The following is a 19,895-nucleotide window of genomic DNA, read 5'->3' as shown; positions in this document are numbered from 1 at the left end:
TGTAATGGTCAGCACGCTCGGCTACCGTTCTGTAGGTCCCGGGTTCGATTACCAGGGGGGTTCAAATAAATATAAGTGATTTTCCACTGTAATATTTATTCAATATTACCCTGGACTGGTACCTGAAGCGGAGGGCTGATCACCTTTCCTTCATGTGTAAACGATCAAGATAACACTGCGTTTATATGACGCAGTGCCCTATGCACCATTTGGGTGCGGATAAGGGTTTTATTATTTTTTTTTTTTTTAATTACATCATAAGAGTCATTGCTTCCACAAGGGTCACAACCCTCAGTAATGAGGAATAAGACGGAGAAGAAATTAAATTACACCCAATAAAACTTGATTTCACACTTAGCGATTTTATTCATAGATAAAAAAATCTTTTAAAATTAAGATATCCATAAGAACACTACTTATTGCGAATAATGTCCTTGCATCTCCTTTGAAAGTTTGATCAAATAAGGTTTGTATGTCGTTATTTTTAGCACGTTTCCAGGTTCTCGTCAAAAAGACGATTTCTCAGCTTTTAATAAGGTTACAACATTTTGAGTGTCTCCAAATACTTGTTCACAAAATCTGGATTATCTCCAATTACATTTTCATATTATTTTTTGACATCTCATCAAAGATGAAGGAGAATATGGAATTCTGGTATTTACTTCCAAGAATTTGAGTAGTGTGGTTGTCAATCATGGGTAGAATTAGTGAATGTTTCACGTGTGTAAAGTGATTTTTTAACCCAGCCTATGACGGTCAGAAGCCCCGTAAATGTCCAGACTTCCATATTCTTCTACATCTATGTAGATGTCAAAATATAATATGATAAATAATGTAAATTAAGTGAAAATAAAAGTTTATATTGAATGTAATATGAGCCAACTGAGAAATAAATAAATTTTAAAAAATATTTCCATTGCACAGTAATATCGGTTTTCAAGATTTGATTCGAAGTCTGGGCATTTACGGGATCTATAATAGATCTCACCAATAGATGTCTCTAGTGATTCAAGAATAATGTTTCAAAATTGGTGCATAAATAATATATACAACTTACAAGAATTTGAGTAGTGTGGTTGTCAATAATGGGTAGAATTGGTGAATGTTACACGTGTGTAAAGTGATCACTTAAACCAGCCTATGATGGTCGTCAGCCTCGTAAATGCCCAGACTTCCATATTCTCCTTCATTTTTAATTAAGTTCATGCTTGAAAAAGATTGTTACCATGAATACGTAGAATCGAACAGCTTTCCCGCGGATATTTGTGCTAAAGCCGCACTTAAAAGGTCAAAGAGATGCATGCTGCTCCCGAGCCACACTTTGCCAACCTAACAATCTGATAAATAATAATAAAATAAAGAGAAACCGTACTTGTTTAATGTTGCGATGTCGTATCCTTTGTCAATGTATTCCTTTTCTTTGGGCACCGATATAGAAAGGAGTAATCTATCGCCTTCCCTTGCCTCGGCATCGAATTCTTCCCGTAGCTCTTTTAATAGCTTGGCATAATTCTGCTTGTCTTCTAGTTTACCTCCTTTGCCAAAACCAGGACGATACCAATCCAAATCGATCCCATCAAATCTGTTATCGCGCAGAAACTGCAATGGAAATTATTGAATGCTGCAATGAATGATTATCTATAGGAATGTTTTGAATTGGATCAAAACTCCTTTGTGTACTTCAAACCCTTATCCGCACCCCATACGGTGCATAGGACACTGCATCATATAAACGCAGTGTTATCTTGATGTTAACATATGAAGGAAAGGCGATTAGCCCTCCGCTTCAGGTACCAGTCCAGGATAGTATTGATTATATGAAAAATTACTTATATTTATTTGACACCCACCTGGGAATCGAACCCGGGACCTCCACAACGGTAGCCGAGCGTGCTGACCTACGGAGGCGGACTGCCTGCCTTTGTATACTGTCAGTTTAAAGGTTTCGTTCAAATTAACACTCTCCTTATCGTTCATCGTTCAGTTTGTGTAACACAACTTAAAAACTCTTCACGACTGCCGGTTTTTGAATAACCTTTCCATCATCAAGTCAACTTAAGTGAAATCGCTATGATATTAATATCACTGACTATATCGGACACTGGATTATTCACCCTACAGATGAGATGTCAATTTTAAAGGTGTCTCAACTTGAAACATGTATCATTCTTCCCTTTTTATGAAAGAAGGTGGATGTCTGAACATCTCAGGGCTTACGACCTGGCATTTGTCTGGCTTAAGCGATACTTCACGAATCCCTCAACAGATGGCGTAACAATCGGCCTACTTCACGAATGTATCGAAAACCTTACCGGTACGTAGAAGAATCTTAGGTTGCATATATTCAGGTTTCAATAATTCATGCAATGTTGATGTTCAATAATGGGCAGAATGGAGAATGTTACACAATTCGCTCACTCTTTTCAACAATGTCATAAATCAAAAAACTTGATTTTTCAGGAGAACGTTTTTAAGGTTTAAAAATATAACACAATGTATTAAAAATTTAATATCAAGCCACTTTTTAAACTTTTTACTGTGCAACAGATCTTTTTAGATAAAACCTGAAGGTTTTTTCTCCATTTGAAAAATATTTAAAAGAATAATTAAACAATACCTTTTCTTCAAAATGCAAAAACAACACTTTCTGCCCTGTAACGGGTAAATATTAAATTTAAAATATGCCGCTTTTGCTGGGATATAGTGCATTTTCTGGTCATTCCGAAAACATGCACAACTGAAAATTGATGATTGTTGTTTTATGACGTTCTTGAAAGGAGTAAGCGATATGTGAATGTTCAATAATGGGCAGAATGGAGAACGTTACACAAGTGTATAAAGTGATCACTAAAGAATTACTCTCATATAACACAAGAAAGCACCTCCCAGCAAAAGCATACAAATCACAATTCACTTTATGGTACCGTACATAGAACTGCAAGATCCAAAGCACAGAAACAAAGCAAACAAAACCTACTAAAAACGAAATTTAGTATTAAACATATGACTGACCTTTATAACATTTTGTATGAATGTTTTACGTCTTGTTTCATCAGACGCTATGAACGAGAAGGATGCCGATCCCTCAGTAGTACCACCAATAGAAATCAAAGTCTTCAATTTCGGATTGACAACTTTTAAATTTGTGAATAAAACATATCCATCTGAAATAAAATAAAATATAAATATATTCAAAATAAATACATATATGGTTTTGAAAAGTAAAGAGTAAAATATTTTTTTTTTCAATATATTTTTTTTTTCATTGTGCGCGAAAAACACTTGTAGCTTCTCGAACAGCCGGTAACATACTGAATTGTATATTTGGGAGTACACCTTTAATGTAGGAGAGGATTAATATGATTGTTTAATGCTTTTATATTATAAATTATAAAGCCACTTGAGATCTACCCAAGCTCTTTTGCCTAACGGCAAAAATAGTTTGAATTTTGTTAAGTAGATAGTGCTTTAGTATTTATCAGTCTTGATAATGAAGCGGTTAGCTTCGAAACCGGTAGGCATTATAATTAAGTTATAATAAAATATTTATAGTGATTTTAAAACAAAGTTACATTTTAATTATAGCTTTTATATTATTTATTGATTTGGCATTAACTTTTTGGAATGATACGTTGATTATTAAAAAATAAACACTTGTACTAGACCACTGATTGAGTTTTATTTCACACAACTAGTTTCTAAAACAACAGATGTTTTCGAAACTAGTCATGTGAAATAAAATTCAATTAGTGGTCCTAATACAAGGGTTTCATTTTTAATAATCAACATTTTAAGTGTATCCAAATACTTGTTCACAAAATCTGTACCTGTAATTGGAGATAATCCATTATCTCCAATAACAGGAGTTATTTTCATATCATTTTTTTGACATCTCATCAAAGATGAAGAAGAATATGGAAGTCTGGGCATTTACGGGGCTGACGACCGTCATAGGCTGGTTTAAGTGATCACTTTACACACGTGTAACATTCACCAATTCTACCCATTATTGACAACCACACTACTCAAATTCTTGGAAGTTCTATGTATATGAACCAATTTAGAAACCTTGTTCTTGAATCACTAGAAATTCACTAGACATCTATTGGTGAGATGTAAAAAAGCTTTTTATTAAGCAGAAACTCTTATATTAGTATGTGAGGTCCATCTATTGGTGAAATGTAAAACTTCTTTACATCTAATATTCTTCTTCATCTTTGATGAGATGTCAAAAAATAATAATTAATAATCAATGCTTTAAAAATTTAGGAATATGTTTTTTTTCTTACCCATGCTAATATCCTGAAAGGGATCTGACGGTTTGAGAATACCCTCCTTGGAGAAGCTTCCAAAAGCGTAGATGAGGTGGGTGCAGACATAAGGGTCGATCTGCTGGGTTGGAAATTTGCCCGATCCTGCTCTGTACACTGACCAGTTTGTGTAGTAGCATACTATGTGCGGCTCTGCAAACGCCCCTGTAGGATAAAATATATGATATTAATAAATAACATATAATATGTATGTTCTTCTTTCTGGTTCCATCCCAAGTTATCCTTTTTGTGGAACAAAACACTGATGTAAAAAATGTATCTTCTTCCTGGCTCTTAGTGTAGTCCGCCTCCGTAGTGTAATGGTCAGCACGCTCCGCTACCGTTCTGGAGGTCCCGGGTTCGATTCCCAAGGGGGGTAAAATAAATATAAGTGATTTTTTCACTGTCATATTTATTCAATATTACCCTGGACAGGTACCTGAAGCGGAGGGCTGATCACCTTTCCTTCGTGTGTAAACGATCAAGATAACACGCAGATAAGACGCAGTGCCCTATGCACCATTGGGGTGCGGATAAGGGTTTTATTATTATTACTTCCTGGCTCTTACCCCAACTTTACACTGCTGGGGTCAGCTCTCCTCGTCCTCAGGCTGTAGGTCCTTCGATCATGGACCTAGTCTTAGCCTTCATCACCTAGGCCATGCCTTCGAATCATGTTTTTTTTCCGCAGCATCCATCCATAAATTCTTTGGTCTTCCTATAGATCAGTGGTTATTCACTGATCAATGATAGGTTCATGGAAAGGATTTGTGACCCTTGATTAGTGAACCTCGGCTTAGCAATTTGGATGAAGAAATGAGAGTAGCTATATGAAATATTAGACCTAATATCACTAAAATAAGTAAAAGCCGACAAGCTCAGGTGTCACATTAAATAATTATCGCTGCAAAAAGTTTCATTGGAATATTCATATTTTTTTAATTAATGTAATTTTTAACTTGCTGTAATAAAATAATCAGTTTTATTTTTAATAAGAGTTATCTTTGTATTTTTTTGTATTATTAGTTTTAATGTACCGCGAACTTTCCTTATGATCAAAAGCGCTCCCTGACTTCAAAAATGTTCAGAACTGTTATTCGAGGAAGATCCATGGCGATTGCCTGGTTCACAATATGTTCAGGTTCTCTGCGTCCTATGTGCCCATACCATCTCAATTGATTTTCTTAACTATTGATGTCTGTTACACCTAGACTTTGTAAACTTTTTATTTTATTTATAGGGGACACTCCAGCTAACCATCTAAATCTAAGCGTTCGCATTTAAACTATTTCTATTTGCCTAGTCAGTGACCAATTCAAAGGGAAAAACTACACAGTTTGATTTTGGGTTTTTCAAGTGTAGTGTTATGATCACACATCGCTCACTCCTTTCAAGAACGTCATAAATCAAAAAACTTGATTTTTCAGGAGAACGTTTTTAAAGTTTAAAAATATAAATTTATATTATCCACTGACACTTCGTGATGGAATTGCATTTTTAATATATTATTAGATTAAAACCAATATTTTTAGCTTTTCCACTTCATTTTTATTTGACCAGCGACCGGGTTTCGTCGTTAACGACATCATCAGACTGGTCACCGACATCATCAGACAAGCTAAAAATATTGTTTTTTTTGTTTTTTTTTTTAAATCTAATAATATATTAAAAATATAATACAATGTATTAAAAATAAATATCAGGCCACTTATTGAACTTTTTACTGTGCAACAGATCTTTTTAGGTGAAAACTGAAGGTTTTTTCTCCATTTAAAAATATTTAGTATATTTCAAAAAATAATTAAACAATACCTTTTCTTCAAAATGCAAAAACCACCCTTTCTGCTCTATAGCGGGTAAATATTAAGTTTAAAATATACTTCTTTTGCTGGGATATAGTACATTTTCTGGGCATTCCGAAAACATGCTCAACTGAAAATTTTTTATTTATGTTGTTCTTGAAAGGAGTGAGCGACACGACCACAATGATGTTTCAACTACCACTTTATCAAATATCGTCTATTATACACAGTAAACAAAAATATAAATGATTAATTTGTTATCTGAAAACCAGGAACTCTAAAAAACCACAAAAAGTACCATACCATAGGTTACTCGGTAAAACAATTGATCTACTTATTTCAAAATGAAATGAACTTATTTATAAACGTGGTTAATGAATAATTGAATGTAATAAAAATATTCTTTCCTTGTTATGTTTGCAGTATTGTTAATGAGGATGTATTGCAATGATTAAAGAAAACACTTCGTTTTTTACCACTTGAGTTTTATTATAGACTACATGTTTCAGAAGTTAAACTTCCATCATTCAGGTCTGTATAATAACATATAGATATATATATATATATATATATATATATATATTATATATATATATATATATATATATATATATATATATATATATATATATATATATATATATATATATATATATATATATATATATATATATATATATATATATATATATATATATATATATATATATATATATATATATATATATATATATATATATATATATATATATATATATATATATATATATATATATATATATATATATATATATATATATATATATATATATATATATATATATATATATATATATATATATATATATATATATATATATATATATATATATATATATATATATATATATATATATATATATATATATATATATATATATATATATATATATATATATCAGTTATTATACAGACCTGAATGATGGAAGTTTAACTTCTGAAACATGTAGTCTATAATAAAACTCAAGTGGTAAAAAACGAAGTGTTTTCTTTAATCATTGTAACATGTCTTACCACAAAGTTAATGCCGAAACAATAAATAAAATAGGATATATTGCATTGGGCACTGCATCGTATTGACGCAGTGTTATCTTGATCGTTACTTACATGAAGGCATGATGATCACACCTCGCTCACTCCTTTCAAGAACGTCATAAATCAAAAAACTTGATGGTTCAGGAGAACGTTTTTAAAGTTTAAAAATATAATACAATGAATTAAAAATAAATATCAAGCCACTTATTGAACTTTTTACAGTGCAACAGATCTTTTTAGGTAAAACCTGAATGTTTTTTCTCCATTTGAAAAATATTTAGTGTATTAAAAAAAATAAGTAAACAAAAACTTTTCTTTAAAATGCAAAAACAACACTTTCTGCCTTGTTATTAAGTTAAAAATATGCTTCTTTTGCTGGGATATAGTACATTTTCTGGGCATTCCAAAAACATACACAACTGAAAATTGACGATTTTTGATATATGACGTTCTTGAAAGGAGTGAGCGACCTGTGTTTCGGGGACCAGTCCAGGGTAATATTAAATAAATATTAAAGTGTCACCCCTGGTGTTTAAAATCATTGTAATAAATTAAAAAATTATGTAGAATAAGTACCGTAAAAATCAAATAATCTATTTAAATTTTACTTGGTAATACCACTATTTCTTTAAATCGATTGTGACGCGTGTTTCGATGCATTCCGCATCATTTTCAAAGTGTATTATTATTGATATTCTGGACTCGGAATCTGAATATCACAAAATAATGAAAATATGAAAATATTACCACACCAAACAGCAAGATGAAGCAGGAAGCCAGCAAGAAGCCATTGCGATGGAGGTCTCTGAAATAATAATAAAAATATATTAATTTTACATTATTTTATAATTCGTATTATGTTCCCTTATCCGCATCCAAAGGGAAATTAAAATTTTTAAAAAATAATAAAAACTACAAAAAACACACGATTTGCACACATTTTAAGGCTGGGATCTCGAACGTTCAAATTCAGAATACGATCGGCTGCGCTAGGGTTTAGACGTCTTTCTGCGCTGAAGTCTTTTTTAGAATATATGTACATACTCGTTTATTGGATTTGACTTTTTTTGAATATATATATATATATATATATATATATAAATATATATATGTATATATATATATATATATATATATATATATATATATATATATATATATATATAAATATATATATGTATATATATATATATATATATATATATATATATATATATATATATATATATATATATATATATATATATATATATACATATATATATATATATATATATATATATATATATATATATATATATATATATATATATATATATATATATATATATATATATATATATATATATATATATATATATATATATATATATATATATATATATATATATATATATATATATATATATATATATATATATATATATATATATATATATATATATATATATATATATATATATATATATATATATATATATATATATATATATATATATATATATATATATATATATAAATCCGTAGTATATATATATAAGTCCGCCTCCGTAGTGTAATGGTCAGCACGCTCGGCTACCGTTCTGGAGGTCCCGGGTTCGATTCCCAAGGGGGGTAAAATAAATATAAGTGATTTTTTCACTGTCATATTTATTCAATATTACCCTGGACTGGTACCTGAAGCGGAAGGCTGATCACCTTTCCTTCATGTGTAAACGATCAAGATAACACTGCGTTTATATACACGCATATGACGCAGTGCCCTATGCACCATTGGGGTGCGGATAAGGGTTTTATTATTACACTTAAATTATTACACTCTGTAACAAATAAAGGTCAAGTCATGAGTAATTTAGAAAATTTAGAAATACATAAAAATTTAAATTCAGATAAAACAATAATTAATAATATACTGTTTGAAAATACGTCACCATTATTATCAATGTTTCCTTTTACAAAAAATGTTGTTCCTTAACCCCCCTACCTATATTTATTAACCTATATATACACCTAAATATATTTTTTCACTGTAATATTTATTCAATATTACCATGGACTGGTACCTGAAGCGGAGGGCTGATCACCTTTCCTTCATGTGTAAACGATCAAGATAACACTGCGTTTATATGACACAGTGCCCTATGCACCATTGGGGTGCGGATATGGGTTTTATAATCAAAAAATATATAAAATATATTTTTATTCGTTAGTTTTAATTTGTACCAGAAGATGAAAACAATTGTCGTTTTCGAAACTAGTCGTATATAAAAATAAAACTCAATTCAGTGGATTATTCAAGTGTTTAATTAAATTTAATTTAAATAAATATCTCCCTTAGTTCTCTACAGATTTCAATAAGAATGTAACCGATAGTCTTGTGATTTTTCATATTAATTTATTAGCCAATAATAACACTTCATGAGAATGATCCATGATTAAAAAAAACACTTCGTTTTTTACCACTTGAGTTTTATTATAGACTACATATTTCAGAAGTTAAACTTCCATCATTCAGGTCTGTATAATAACACAGAGTTATTATACAGACCTGAATGATGGAAGTTTAACTTCTGAAACATGTAGTCTATAATAAAACTCAAGTGGTAAAAAACTAAGTGTTTTCTTTAATCATTGTAACATGTCTTACCACAAAGTTAATGCCGAAACAATAAATAAAATAGAATGATCCATGCTTAAATTGGATGTTTTTAAGATAGCCCGTATTGCAACACCATCAGAAATATAGTATGTATATTATTTTATTGTGTATTTCAATATTGTTGGTCATATCGAGGTCACAATCTCGGCGTTCTCATGTTCTCTGTTGCAAAAACCTCTGCCCACAAAATGACAAAGCGGTTTTTCGCAAGAAATCCCCAACATTTTAAAAATATTATTAACATTTTGTGAATGTACGTTTGATTTTTTTTTTCTTAATGGAAAATCGACATTAATATCCCGTGAAGATACAAATTTGTTTCAAATTTGTTTATTTTACAATATACTAACTAAAATTAACTAACAATAGAGTAGGGGTAGGCAGAGGGAATAGAACGCCACACCAAGCCGTCTTAACACACAATCCTCGCCTCTTCGACACTCATACATACCCGCCGATTATTCCGACTCCTGACCATATTTAAGTATTTGATAAACTTGATCGTGCCAAGTTTTTCCTGGTCTTCCTTTGCTTTTATTTTCAACCACTCATAATTTGTTTTACCGTTCTTTTCTCACTCATACGTTCCACATATCCAAACCATCTCGACACACCTTTCTTAATTTTATTGATAATGCTAATCTTAGCCTTGCATTCTTTCCTTATTTCACCATTCGAACATCTATCATACGTCGTTTTGGGCACATTCATCTGAGGGATCTTGTGCCTTTATTATTAATATTTTTTAAATAAAAGAGGGTAATAGAAACGTCATTTTGAAGAGGAAGACCTTAACCACATATTCTTTGTTTGCCCAATAAATGACCAAATGCCAAATTTTTTTAAATCTCTGGCCCCGCTTATTCCCCTCCCTACAGATATCCATCTCATCCTGGCGAGCAGGAACCCAATTCTGTACAGACTGTTAGTTGTTTTTCTGAAATTAAATGGAATAAATTTATAGTTTATCTTTATAATTTATAGTCTATCATATTTTATAATTAAGAATTCAATTAACTTGACATTGGCAAATGCATTGTATTACATGTGCAACGCCATTCCATATTAAAAAAAAATAAGGGTAATAGAAACATGCAGAATACTTATATACCGGAAGCATTCGATTTAAATCGTCCTGTGGAAATCAAGAAACTAATTGACAGACTAAGGAAAGATGGTACCAAATTGTTTAATTCCTACACAAGATGAAAAAAAAATTGACACATTTCGGACGGGTGTTTTTTACGCCTGTGGACCGCCGACGACGGGATTTGATAATTTACTCACTCTTTTCAACAACATCATATATCAAAAAACTTGATTTTTCGGGAGATCGTTTTTAAAGTTTAAAAATATAATAAAATGTATTAAATATAAATATCAAGCCATTTATTTAACCATTTAACTGTGCAACAGATCTTTTTAGGTAAAACCTGAATGTATTTTCTCCATTTAATTTTTTTTTATTATATTTAAAAAAATATTAAATAATACATTTTCTTCAAAATGCAAAAAACACTTTCTGCCCTGTAGCGGGTAAATATTAAGTTAAAAATATGATGCTTTTGCTGGGATATAGTACATTTTCTGGGCATTCCGAAAACATGCACAACTGAAAATTGACGATTTTTTATTTATGACGTTCTTGAAAGGAGTGAGCGACATGAGAAACGCCAGAAAATACCATTTTCATTTTTATTATTTAAGCTTATAATTTGACCAGATAATTTATTTACAACATTTTGAGTGTGTCCAAATACTTTTTCACAAAATCTGGATTATCTCCAATTATTAAAAGCTTCTTTACATCTCACCAATAGGTGTCTCTAGTGAAGTTCTAGTGATTCAAGAACAAGGTTTCTAAATCGGTTCATATATATTGAACTTCCGAGAATTTGAGTAGTGTGGTTGTCAATAATGGGTAGAATTGGTGAATGTTACACGTGTGTAAAGTGATCACATAAACCAGCCTATGACGGTCGTCAGCCCCGTAAATGCCCAGACTTCCATATTCTTCTTCATCTTTGATGAGATGTCAATATTTTGATTTTTATGCCGGAAATGTATAAATTTAATTGATTTCATATAATTGTTATTTAAAATCAATTACAGTTAATTTGATAATAAAAAAAATCCGGTATTAAATTTAAAATGCGTCAGTGCTTCATTAAATAAGTGTGCTTACGAAATTTATATTATACCTGTCTATGCAGACCTAGACGCATAATAACTAATTACGAGTGTGTACGACATTATTGATGTAATTAGCAAAATATTTATAAATATTTTGACAAAATTTTAATAACGGCGCTGTTTTATTTCATATGACTACATTTACATAATACGATCATACAGGTGGCACAAAATTAATCACCATATCGGAAAATGTTATAAGTTTTGAAAATAGCGTCGTACGTCAATAATATTTGACATTTCGCGCACTCCTTTCAAGAACGTCATAAATCAAAAAACTTGATTTTTCAGGAGAACGTTTTTAAAGTTTAAAAAGAAATCACAATGTATTAATAAACATCAAGCCACTTATTGAACTTTTTACTGTGCAACAGATCTTTTTAGGTAAAACCTGAAGGTTTTTTCTCCATTTGAAAAATATTTAGTATATTCAAAAAAATAATTAAACAATACCTTTTCATCAAAATGCAAAAACAACATTTTCTGCCCTGTAGCGGGTAAATATTAAGTTAAAAATATGCCGCTTTTGCTGGTATATAGTACATTTTCTGGGCATTCCGAAAATATGCACAACTCAAAATTCACGATTTTTTATTTATGACGTTCTTGAAAGGAGTGAGCGATTTGTGAACTGGACAGCTGCTAATCTAATTTTGTTTTTTATTAACTTTAAACTAAATTTAAAAACAAATTTCGTGATGGAAATCTTTATTTGGACCTTAATTTTTTTTTGTATGTCCGCCTCCGTAGTGTAATGGCCAGCACGCTCGGCTACCGTTCTGGAGGTACCGGGTTCGATTTCCAGGGGGGTCAAATAAATGTAAGTGATTTTTCACTCTAATATTTATTCCATATTATCCTGGACTGGTACCTGCAGCGGAGGGCTGATCACCTTTCCTTCGTGTGTTAACGATCAAGATAACACTGAGTTTTTATAATGCAGTGCCCTATGCACCGTTGGGGTGCGGATAAAGGTTTGAATGAAAATGAAAATGAAAAAAGATGATATCCATCAAGTGGCTGCCGCCAGTATCGATACATATTTGGGTCTGTTTTTTCAATGTGTTGAATACGTTATTGTATTACATTAAACAATGAATACCTTATTTTATTACATAGTGTTCGTATTACATCAAATGATAAATAATAATAATACAATAATTTGGATAATTTGGATAGCGCCATTTTCGTAAAATACTACCTCAAGGGCGCTTATAAAGACATGGATAATAATAATAATAATAATAAGATGATGATGATAATGATATCGTAGTCGTACAGGAGTAAGTGACCAACTACCAAAACGTAAAATGTTCAGAGGGCCATTTAATATAAACATAAATGCAGTTAGTCATTTTTAGCAAGTCTATATATTATACTTCCAAGTTTGAAATCGCTTTGGGATTTTTTCAGGGCAATATTAAGCTAGTAAGATAACAAATAGTCAATGATTACGTTTCTGTAATAAATGCACTTAGTCACTTTCTCCTGTATGACTACGATATACAAAAAATGAATGGATTAAAACGTCGTCAATCGGTCTCGGGCCATCGAGTGGGCTGAGTCTGGAGCGGGGAAAAGATGAGCCGACAAATTAAACGCCTTCCTCTTGATCCCATGGGCTGGAGAATGGCCAAGGTGTTGGGCAGGACGCCTTCCTGAGCGATGCCTTATTGTCTCACATTAAATAATGAATACCTTATTTTATTACATTAAATTCGTATTACATCAAATGATGAATACCTTATTGTATTACATTAAATAATGAATACCTTATTTATTACATCTTGTTCGTATGACATCAAATGATGAATGCCTTATTGTATTACATTAAATAATAAATACCTTATTTTATTACATTTTGTTCGTATTACATCAAATGATTAATACCTCATTGTTTTACATTCTACTATATTAAAGTGTTGCAGTGCCCTATGCACCGTTGCGTGCGGATAAGGGTTTGAAAAAGAACGTTAAATGATGAATACTTTTTTTATGAAATTATCTGACATGATACAAATTTATTCAGTTACATTTTGCTGTTGTATGTCAAAGTAACGTGGTCCAACAGGTTTTCCGTGAGTATGGTATCTACACACTGAAGTTTCATGGTCGTTTAGTTATACAAGTGATTTACTTAAAATTTTTACATGTAATACTATTTATTTATATATTTTTGACACAACGTTGCATTCGAATATATACATTTTTTAAGGTACCTGTGATAAGTACAAAATTCTTTTTAAACAGCTTTTTAGGGTAATGGCAGCGACATCTGTTGAACTAGGTCTGACATGCACTTGTACGAAATTTTGCCTTATTGATAAAATAATCAATATTTTGAATACGACATACAGTAAATAAAGCTTCTTATATTAAAACAAACCTAATTTCTACCATTTGACAGTGATTTTTTTGACATCTCAACAAAGATGAAGAAGGATATGGAAGTCTGAGCATTTATGGGGACAACGACCGTCATAGGCTGGTTTAAGTGATCACTTTACAAACGTCTGCCATTCTCCAATTCTACCTATGATTGACAACCACACTACTCAAATTCTTGGAACTTCTATATAAATATGGTTCAATTTCGAAAAAATGCTTGAATCACTAGGATTTCATTAGAGACATCTATTGGGGAGATGAAAGAAGCTTTTTATTGAGCATAGACTCTTTCATTTGTATGTGATGTCTGAATTCTGGATTATAATCACATACATGAGAAACGCTAGAAAATATCCTATTCAATTTTTATTAGTTTAGCTTATAATTTGACCAGTTAATTTATTTACAACATTTCTGAGTGTGTCCAAATACTTCGCTCACTCCTTTCAAAAACGTCATAAATCAAAAAACTTGATTTCTCAAGAGAACGTTTTTAAATTTTTAAAATATAACTCAATGTATTAAAAATAAATATCAAGCCACTTATTGAACAATTTACTGTGCAACAGATCTTTTTAGGTAAAACCTGAAGGTTTTTTCTCCATTTGAAAAATATTTAGTATATTTCAAAAAATAATTAAACAATACCTTCTCTTCAAAATGCAAAAACAACATTTTCTGCCCTGTAGCGGGTAAATATTAAGTTAAAAATACGCCTCTTTTGCTGGGATATTGTACATTTTCTGGGCATTCCGAAAGCATGCAAAACTGAAAATTGACGATTTTTGATTTATGACGTTCTTGAAAGGAGTGAGCGACTTGTTCATAAAATCGGATTATATCCAATTTTGTTTTGGATTTTGTCCGCCTCCGTAGTGTAATGGTCAGCACGCTCGGCTACCGTTCTGGAGGTCCCGGGTTCGATTCCCAAGGGGGGTAAAATAAATATAAGTGATTTTTTCACTGTAATATTTATTCAATATTACCATGGACTGGTACCTGAAGCGGAGGGCTGATCACCTTTCCTATATGTGTAAACGATCAAGATAACACTGCGTTAATATGACACAGTGCCCTATGCACCATTGGGGTGCGGATAAGGGTTTTAAAATTAAATTAAAAAATATCCAATTGGATATTATAATTGGAAAAAATCCAGAGTTGTGAACAAGTATTTGGACACACTATAGAGGTTGACATAGAGATGCTATATTTTTAAATTCTGATAACATTCAAATGCAATTATCTCTGTTAGCCAATTTGTGAGTTGGATGGTTTCTGCATAACATGGTCCTATTATGGTGTTATGTTCCTTTAGTGACATTTAAAACCATTCTTTGAACTTATTAGTATCTAAAAATACTAACCCACATCAGAAAAGGTCAATACTCTATTCAATTCTGTTGTAATCAAAAAGCAAAAAAAGTCATGACTAAAATGAAAGTGAAACTGAAAGTAAAGAAAGAATGTGTCAATTGAAGGATGTAATATATACAACTTCCATATTCTTCTTCATCTAGACGTTAATATAAAAATACGTAAATCATTGCTTTATTTTTTTTCACTGTAATATTTATTTAATATTACCCTGGACTGGTACCTGAAGCGGAGGGCTGATCACCTTTCCTTCGTGTGTAAACGATCAAGATAACACTGCGTTTATATGACGCAGTGCCCTATGCACCATTGGGTGCGGATAAGGGTTTTATTATTATTATTATTATATTTTTTTAAATCCAACAAAATTCAAGTCGATGAAAATGTCTTGAATATTTTTCGTTTCTTGAATGTTTTTCGCAGATACTTTGTGGCACATTTTATAAACTTTATAAAATAAAACAACCTTGTTTTAGCCACTTTATATTGGTACACTTTATCCAACTAGTTTCGACAAGAACATTGTCATCATCAGGGTTTATTAAATTCTAAAACATTGAAATACTCAAAATTAATTACATTCCCGTACCAAAACTTCCACACACTCCGTAAAAATCCTAAATGTTATTTTTATTATAAAACAAAAATAAAATAAAAAAAAAACCGTATAAAACCCTCTATAATAACTTTTAAGAATCGTCTGAGACATTACTATCTATCATTAGAATCCTAACTGTCATCATCAGGATTTATGTACTAATTCTAAAACATTACTATACTCATGGTTCGGTTAAAGTTACCCTTCCCTTACGACACCAAAAACTTCCACGTACTCCGTACACCATATGAAAATATGATTTAAAAAACGGGAAAAAACTCCTAAATGTTGTTTTTACGAAGAACATGTGTTTCGAAGTTTCCTAGTTTTAGTAATTACCTCACTGATAGACCAGACCACCTTTCACAAAGTGGATAAGGAAAAAAGTATGAGAAATACAGAAATGTTTAAACGTTTTGAATTTAATCAATGTATTTATATATATATATATATGTGTGTGTGTGTGTGTGTGTGTGTGTGTGTATATTGCGTAGGAGGGTGGAAAAGTTGAACTTTGTTTTTTGGAGAGCGTAGCGTATTCACGTCACAGCTTACAGTTATAAAATGTATGGATGAGACGAGTTTTATAAGCATCCTTGGCATTAAAGACCGGGGCATAATACCAATTTATAATTTACATACTATGTATATAAAATATTACCTTTAAACTTTAACCACGGTAAAAATATGCTCGCGTGCATCCTTCATTAGTTTATTTGGACGAAGTATCCTTGAATAATAACAACCGATTTTAAGATTTTGTGTATATATTTTTTATGAATTAAATTTAGATAAAAATACCGTCATTTTTCCTTTTAGTTCTGTATGAAAAATTAAATAATTTTTAAAACTTATGTGGTTTTTTTTTTTTCATTTTCAGCTAATGCATAGACACTATGTGATTGCAGGGACTCATTTTCTTTAAACACTCCCCTTATCATTCATCATTCACTTAAGTATTACACAAAGTGAACGATGAATGATAAGGAGAGTGTTATATTATCATACCACAAAGTTAACAATGCTTTTAATATTTAAAATACGTTTTCTTTTAACTCACAGAAAAAGCTCAAAAGTTTCAAAATGTCTCATTAGAATTTATTAAAATTTCATATATTTTGTAGATTCACACAAACGTACATAAGTATTACGAGTATGTTCATTTTATACGTGTCTTTGGGTATTTACACTAAAACCAGCCAAATACTATTTTCTTTATATGTATATATGTTTTTTTTATTATTTTTATTATTTTTTCTTTATTCCACTCTTTGCTGGGTGTTAAAAAATAAAAAATAAATTAACTTGAAGTCCACTTTTAAAGATATTCCCATTGTGATTCATTTGTCTTCATTCTGTCTTTAAAAAAAATATTTTTGTATAAATATCCGACCGTAACAATTTCATTGTAATAACCTGATTACAGAATGATTATTCCGAAACCGGTAGTCACGAATCAGTGTTTAATAAAGTGGTATTACACAATATGAACCAGGAATGATAAGGAGAGTGTTTCTAAGCTATTACTTCTGTATTATTTTTTGACATCTCATCAAAGATGAAAAAGAATATGCAAGTCTGGGCATTTACGGGGCTGACGAAGGGCTGAGCCTGGTATAAAAGACTTTCTGCTAATTAAAAAGCTTATTTTCATCTCACCAATAGATGTCTCTAGTGAAGTTCTAATGATTCAAGAACAACGTTTCAAAATTGGTTCATATATATATGTAGAACTTCCAATAATTTTAATAGTGTGGTTGTCAATAATGCGTAGAATTGGTGAATGTTACGCGTGTGTAAAGTGATCACAGAAACCAGCCTATGACGGTCGTCAGCCCCGTAAATGCCCAGACTTCCATATTCTCCTTCATCTTTGATGAGATGTCAAAAAATAATATGAAAATAACTCTTGTAATTGAAGATAATCCAGATTTTGTGAACAAGTATTTGGACACACTCAAAATGTTGTAAATATAATTTTTGTTTTTTTTTTTATAAAATGTTTTTAATATTTACCTGCATCTCTTCAGTAAGTTTCCAGACAGTATCAACCACTCACACGATAGTTTTAATTTTTTCGACTGTGAATTATTAGCACTGCCAACTTGAAGTTAAAACATTGTTTTTGAACTGCACATATGACGGTTTGTTATTGTTTTCATGTGTTGAATCGTACAGATACTAAAACCGATTACAGCAAACCTTCCCGCTTCTATGGCGATCAGATAACGACTGGACTTGTTTTAGCGCTTTATGCCTTAACAGTGGGAATTCAAACTAGTTTGGTAAAGCGAATTTATATACAATATTTATCCGCTCATATTATGATTTTTTCTTCGCATAATTAAGAGGCCAGACATTAAATAAATCACCTTGATTTTGAATCGGTCACTAATTCCCATATTGCGTCATGCATGTTTTCGTTTTATCGAGATATTTTTATCTCGTATTTTATTATTTTTTGACATCTCAACATGGATGAAGAAGGATATTAAAGTCTGGGCATTTACGGGGCTTAAGACCGTCATAGGCTGGTTAAAGTGATCACTTTACACAGGTGTAATATTTTCCTATTCTACCCATGATTGACTACCACACTACTCAAATTCTTGGAAGCTCTATATATATATGATCCAATTTTGAAACATTATTCTTGAATCACTAGAATTTCGCAAGAGACCCATTAGAGAGATGAAAAGAAGTTTTTTTTAAGCAGAAACTCTTGTATTAGTATGTGAGGTCCGAATCCTGGATTATAATCACATACATGAGAAACGCCAAAAAATATCAATTAATTTTTATTATTTTTTAGCTTATTTTACTAGTTAATTTATTTACAACATTTTGAGTGTGGACAAGTATTTGGATACACTCAAAATGTTGTGAATAAATTATAATTTTATATAATCACTCACATATATGCTCTTGTACGAAAATACGTATAAATAAAATAATGTGTGCGAGACCGATGAGGAAACATATCGCTCACTCCTTTCAAGAACTTGAATATATATTTTTTTTAAACTAGATTTTTCAGAAGAATGTTTAAGTTTAAAAATATAATAAAATGTATTAAAAATAAATATCAAGCCACTTATTGAACTTTTTTCTGTGCAACAGATCTTTTTAGGAAAAAACCTAATTGTTTTTTTTCCATTTGATAAATATTTAGAAAAATCAAAAATATAATTAAACAATACATTTTCTACAAAACGCAAAAACAACACTTTCTGCCCTGTAGCGGGTAAATATTAAGTTAAAAATATGCCTCTTTTGCTGGGGTATAGTACATTTTCTAGGTATTCCGAAAACATGCATAACTGAAAATTGTCGATTTTTGATATATGACTTTGTTGAAAGGAGTGAGCGACATCCAATCAATTCCTTTTTATGTTAATTATCTTGTGTTTTTTCAATTTAGACGGTTTAAAAAATAATTAAAAAGTTTTTGTTGCTGTCGTTAATCTACAACATGGTTTAATAATTCGGAGCAC

General features: G+C 30.9%; 2 protein-coding genes across 5 annotated transcripts in view; one reads left to right on the top strand and one right to left on the bottom strand.

The window, feature by feature from the left end:
- Window positions 1-18,635, bottom strand: part of LOC148306328 (putative chitinase 10) — an 80,878-nt gene extending 62,243 nt beyond the window's left edge. For all 4 annotated transcript variants that reach the window (XM_088265270.1, XM_088265271.1, XM_088265272.1 and 1 more), the window contains exons 1-5: window positions 18,418-18,635; window positions 7,934-7,991; window positions 4,290-4,475; window positions 3,013-3,164; window positions 1,373-1,599 (exon numbers count right to left, since the gene is read on the bottom strand). In XM_088265270.1, coding sequence (XP_088121396.1) covers window positions 1,373-1,599; window positions 3,013-3,164; window positions 4,290-4,475; window positions 7,934-7,991; window positions 18,418-18,423 — 629 coding nt within the window. In that variant the 5' untranslated portion in view covers window positions 18,424-18,635. The remainder of the gene's footprint in view (window positions 1-1,372; window positions 1,600-3,012; window positions 3,165-4,289; window positions 4,476-7,933; window positions 7,992-18,417) is intronic.
- The window catches only part of LOC148306327 (transmembrane protein 120 homolog), a 369,069-nt gene that overhangs the window by 348,168 nt on the left and 1,006 nt on the right, over window positions 1-19,895 (top strand). The gene's annotated exons all lie outside the window — the stretch shown is intronic.

The sequence above is a fragment of the Brachycentrus maculatus genome, unplaced genomic scaffold (genome assembly GCF_059751285.1).
Source record: "Brachycentrus maculatus isolate JH-2025_06_01 unplaced genomic scaffold, ASM5975128v1 h1tg000244l, whole genome shotgun sequence".
In the NCBI taxonomy this organism is placed as follows: Eukaryota; Metazoa; Arthropoda; class Insecta; order Trichoptera; family Brachycentridae; genus Brachycentrus; species Brachycentrus maculatus.
The sequence above is the reverse complement of the archived record's forward strand: the minus strand, read 5'-3'. Positions and strand labels throughout refer to the sequence as shown.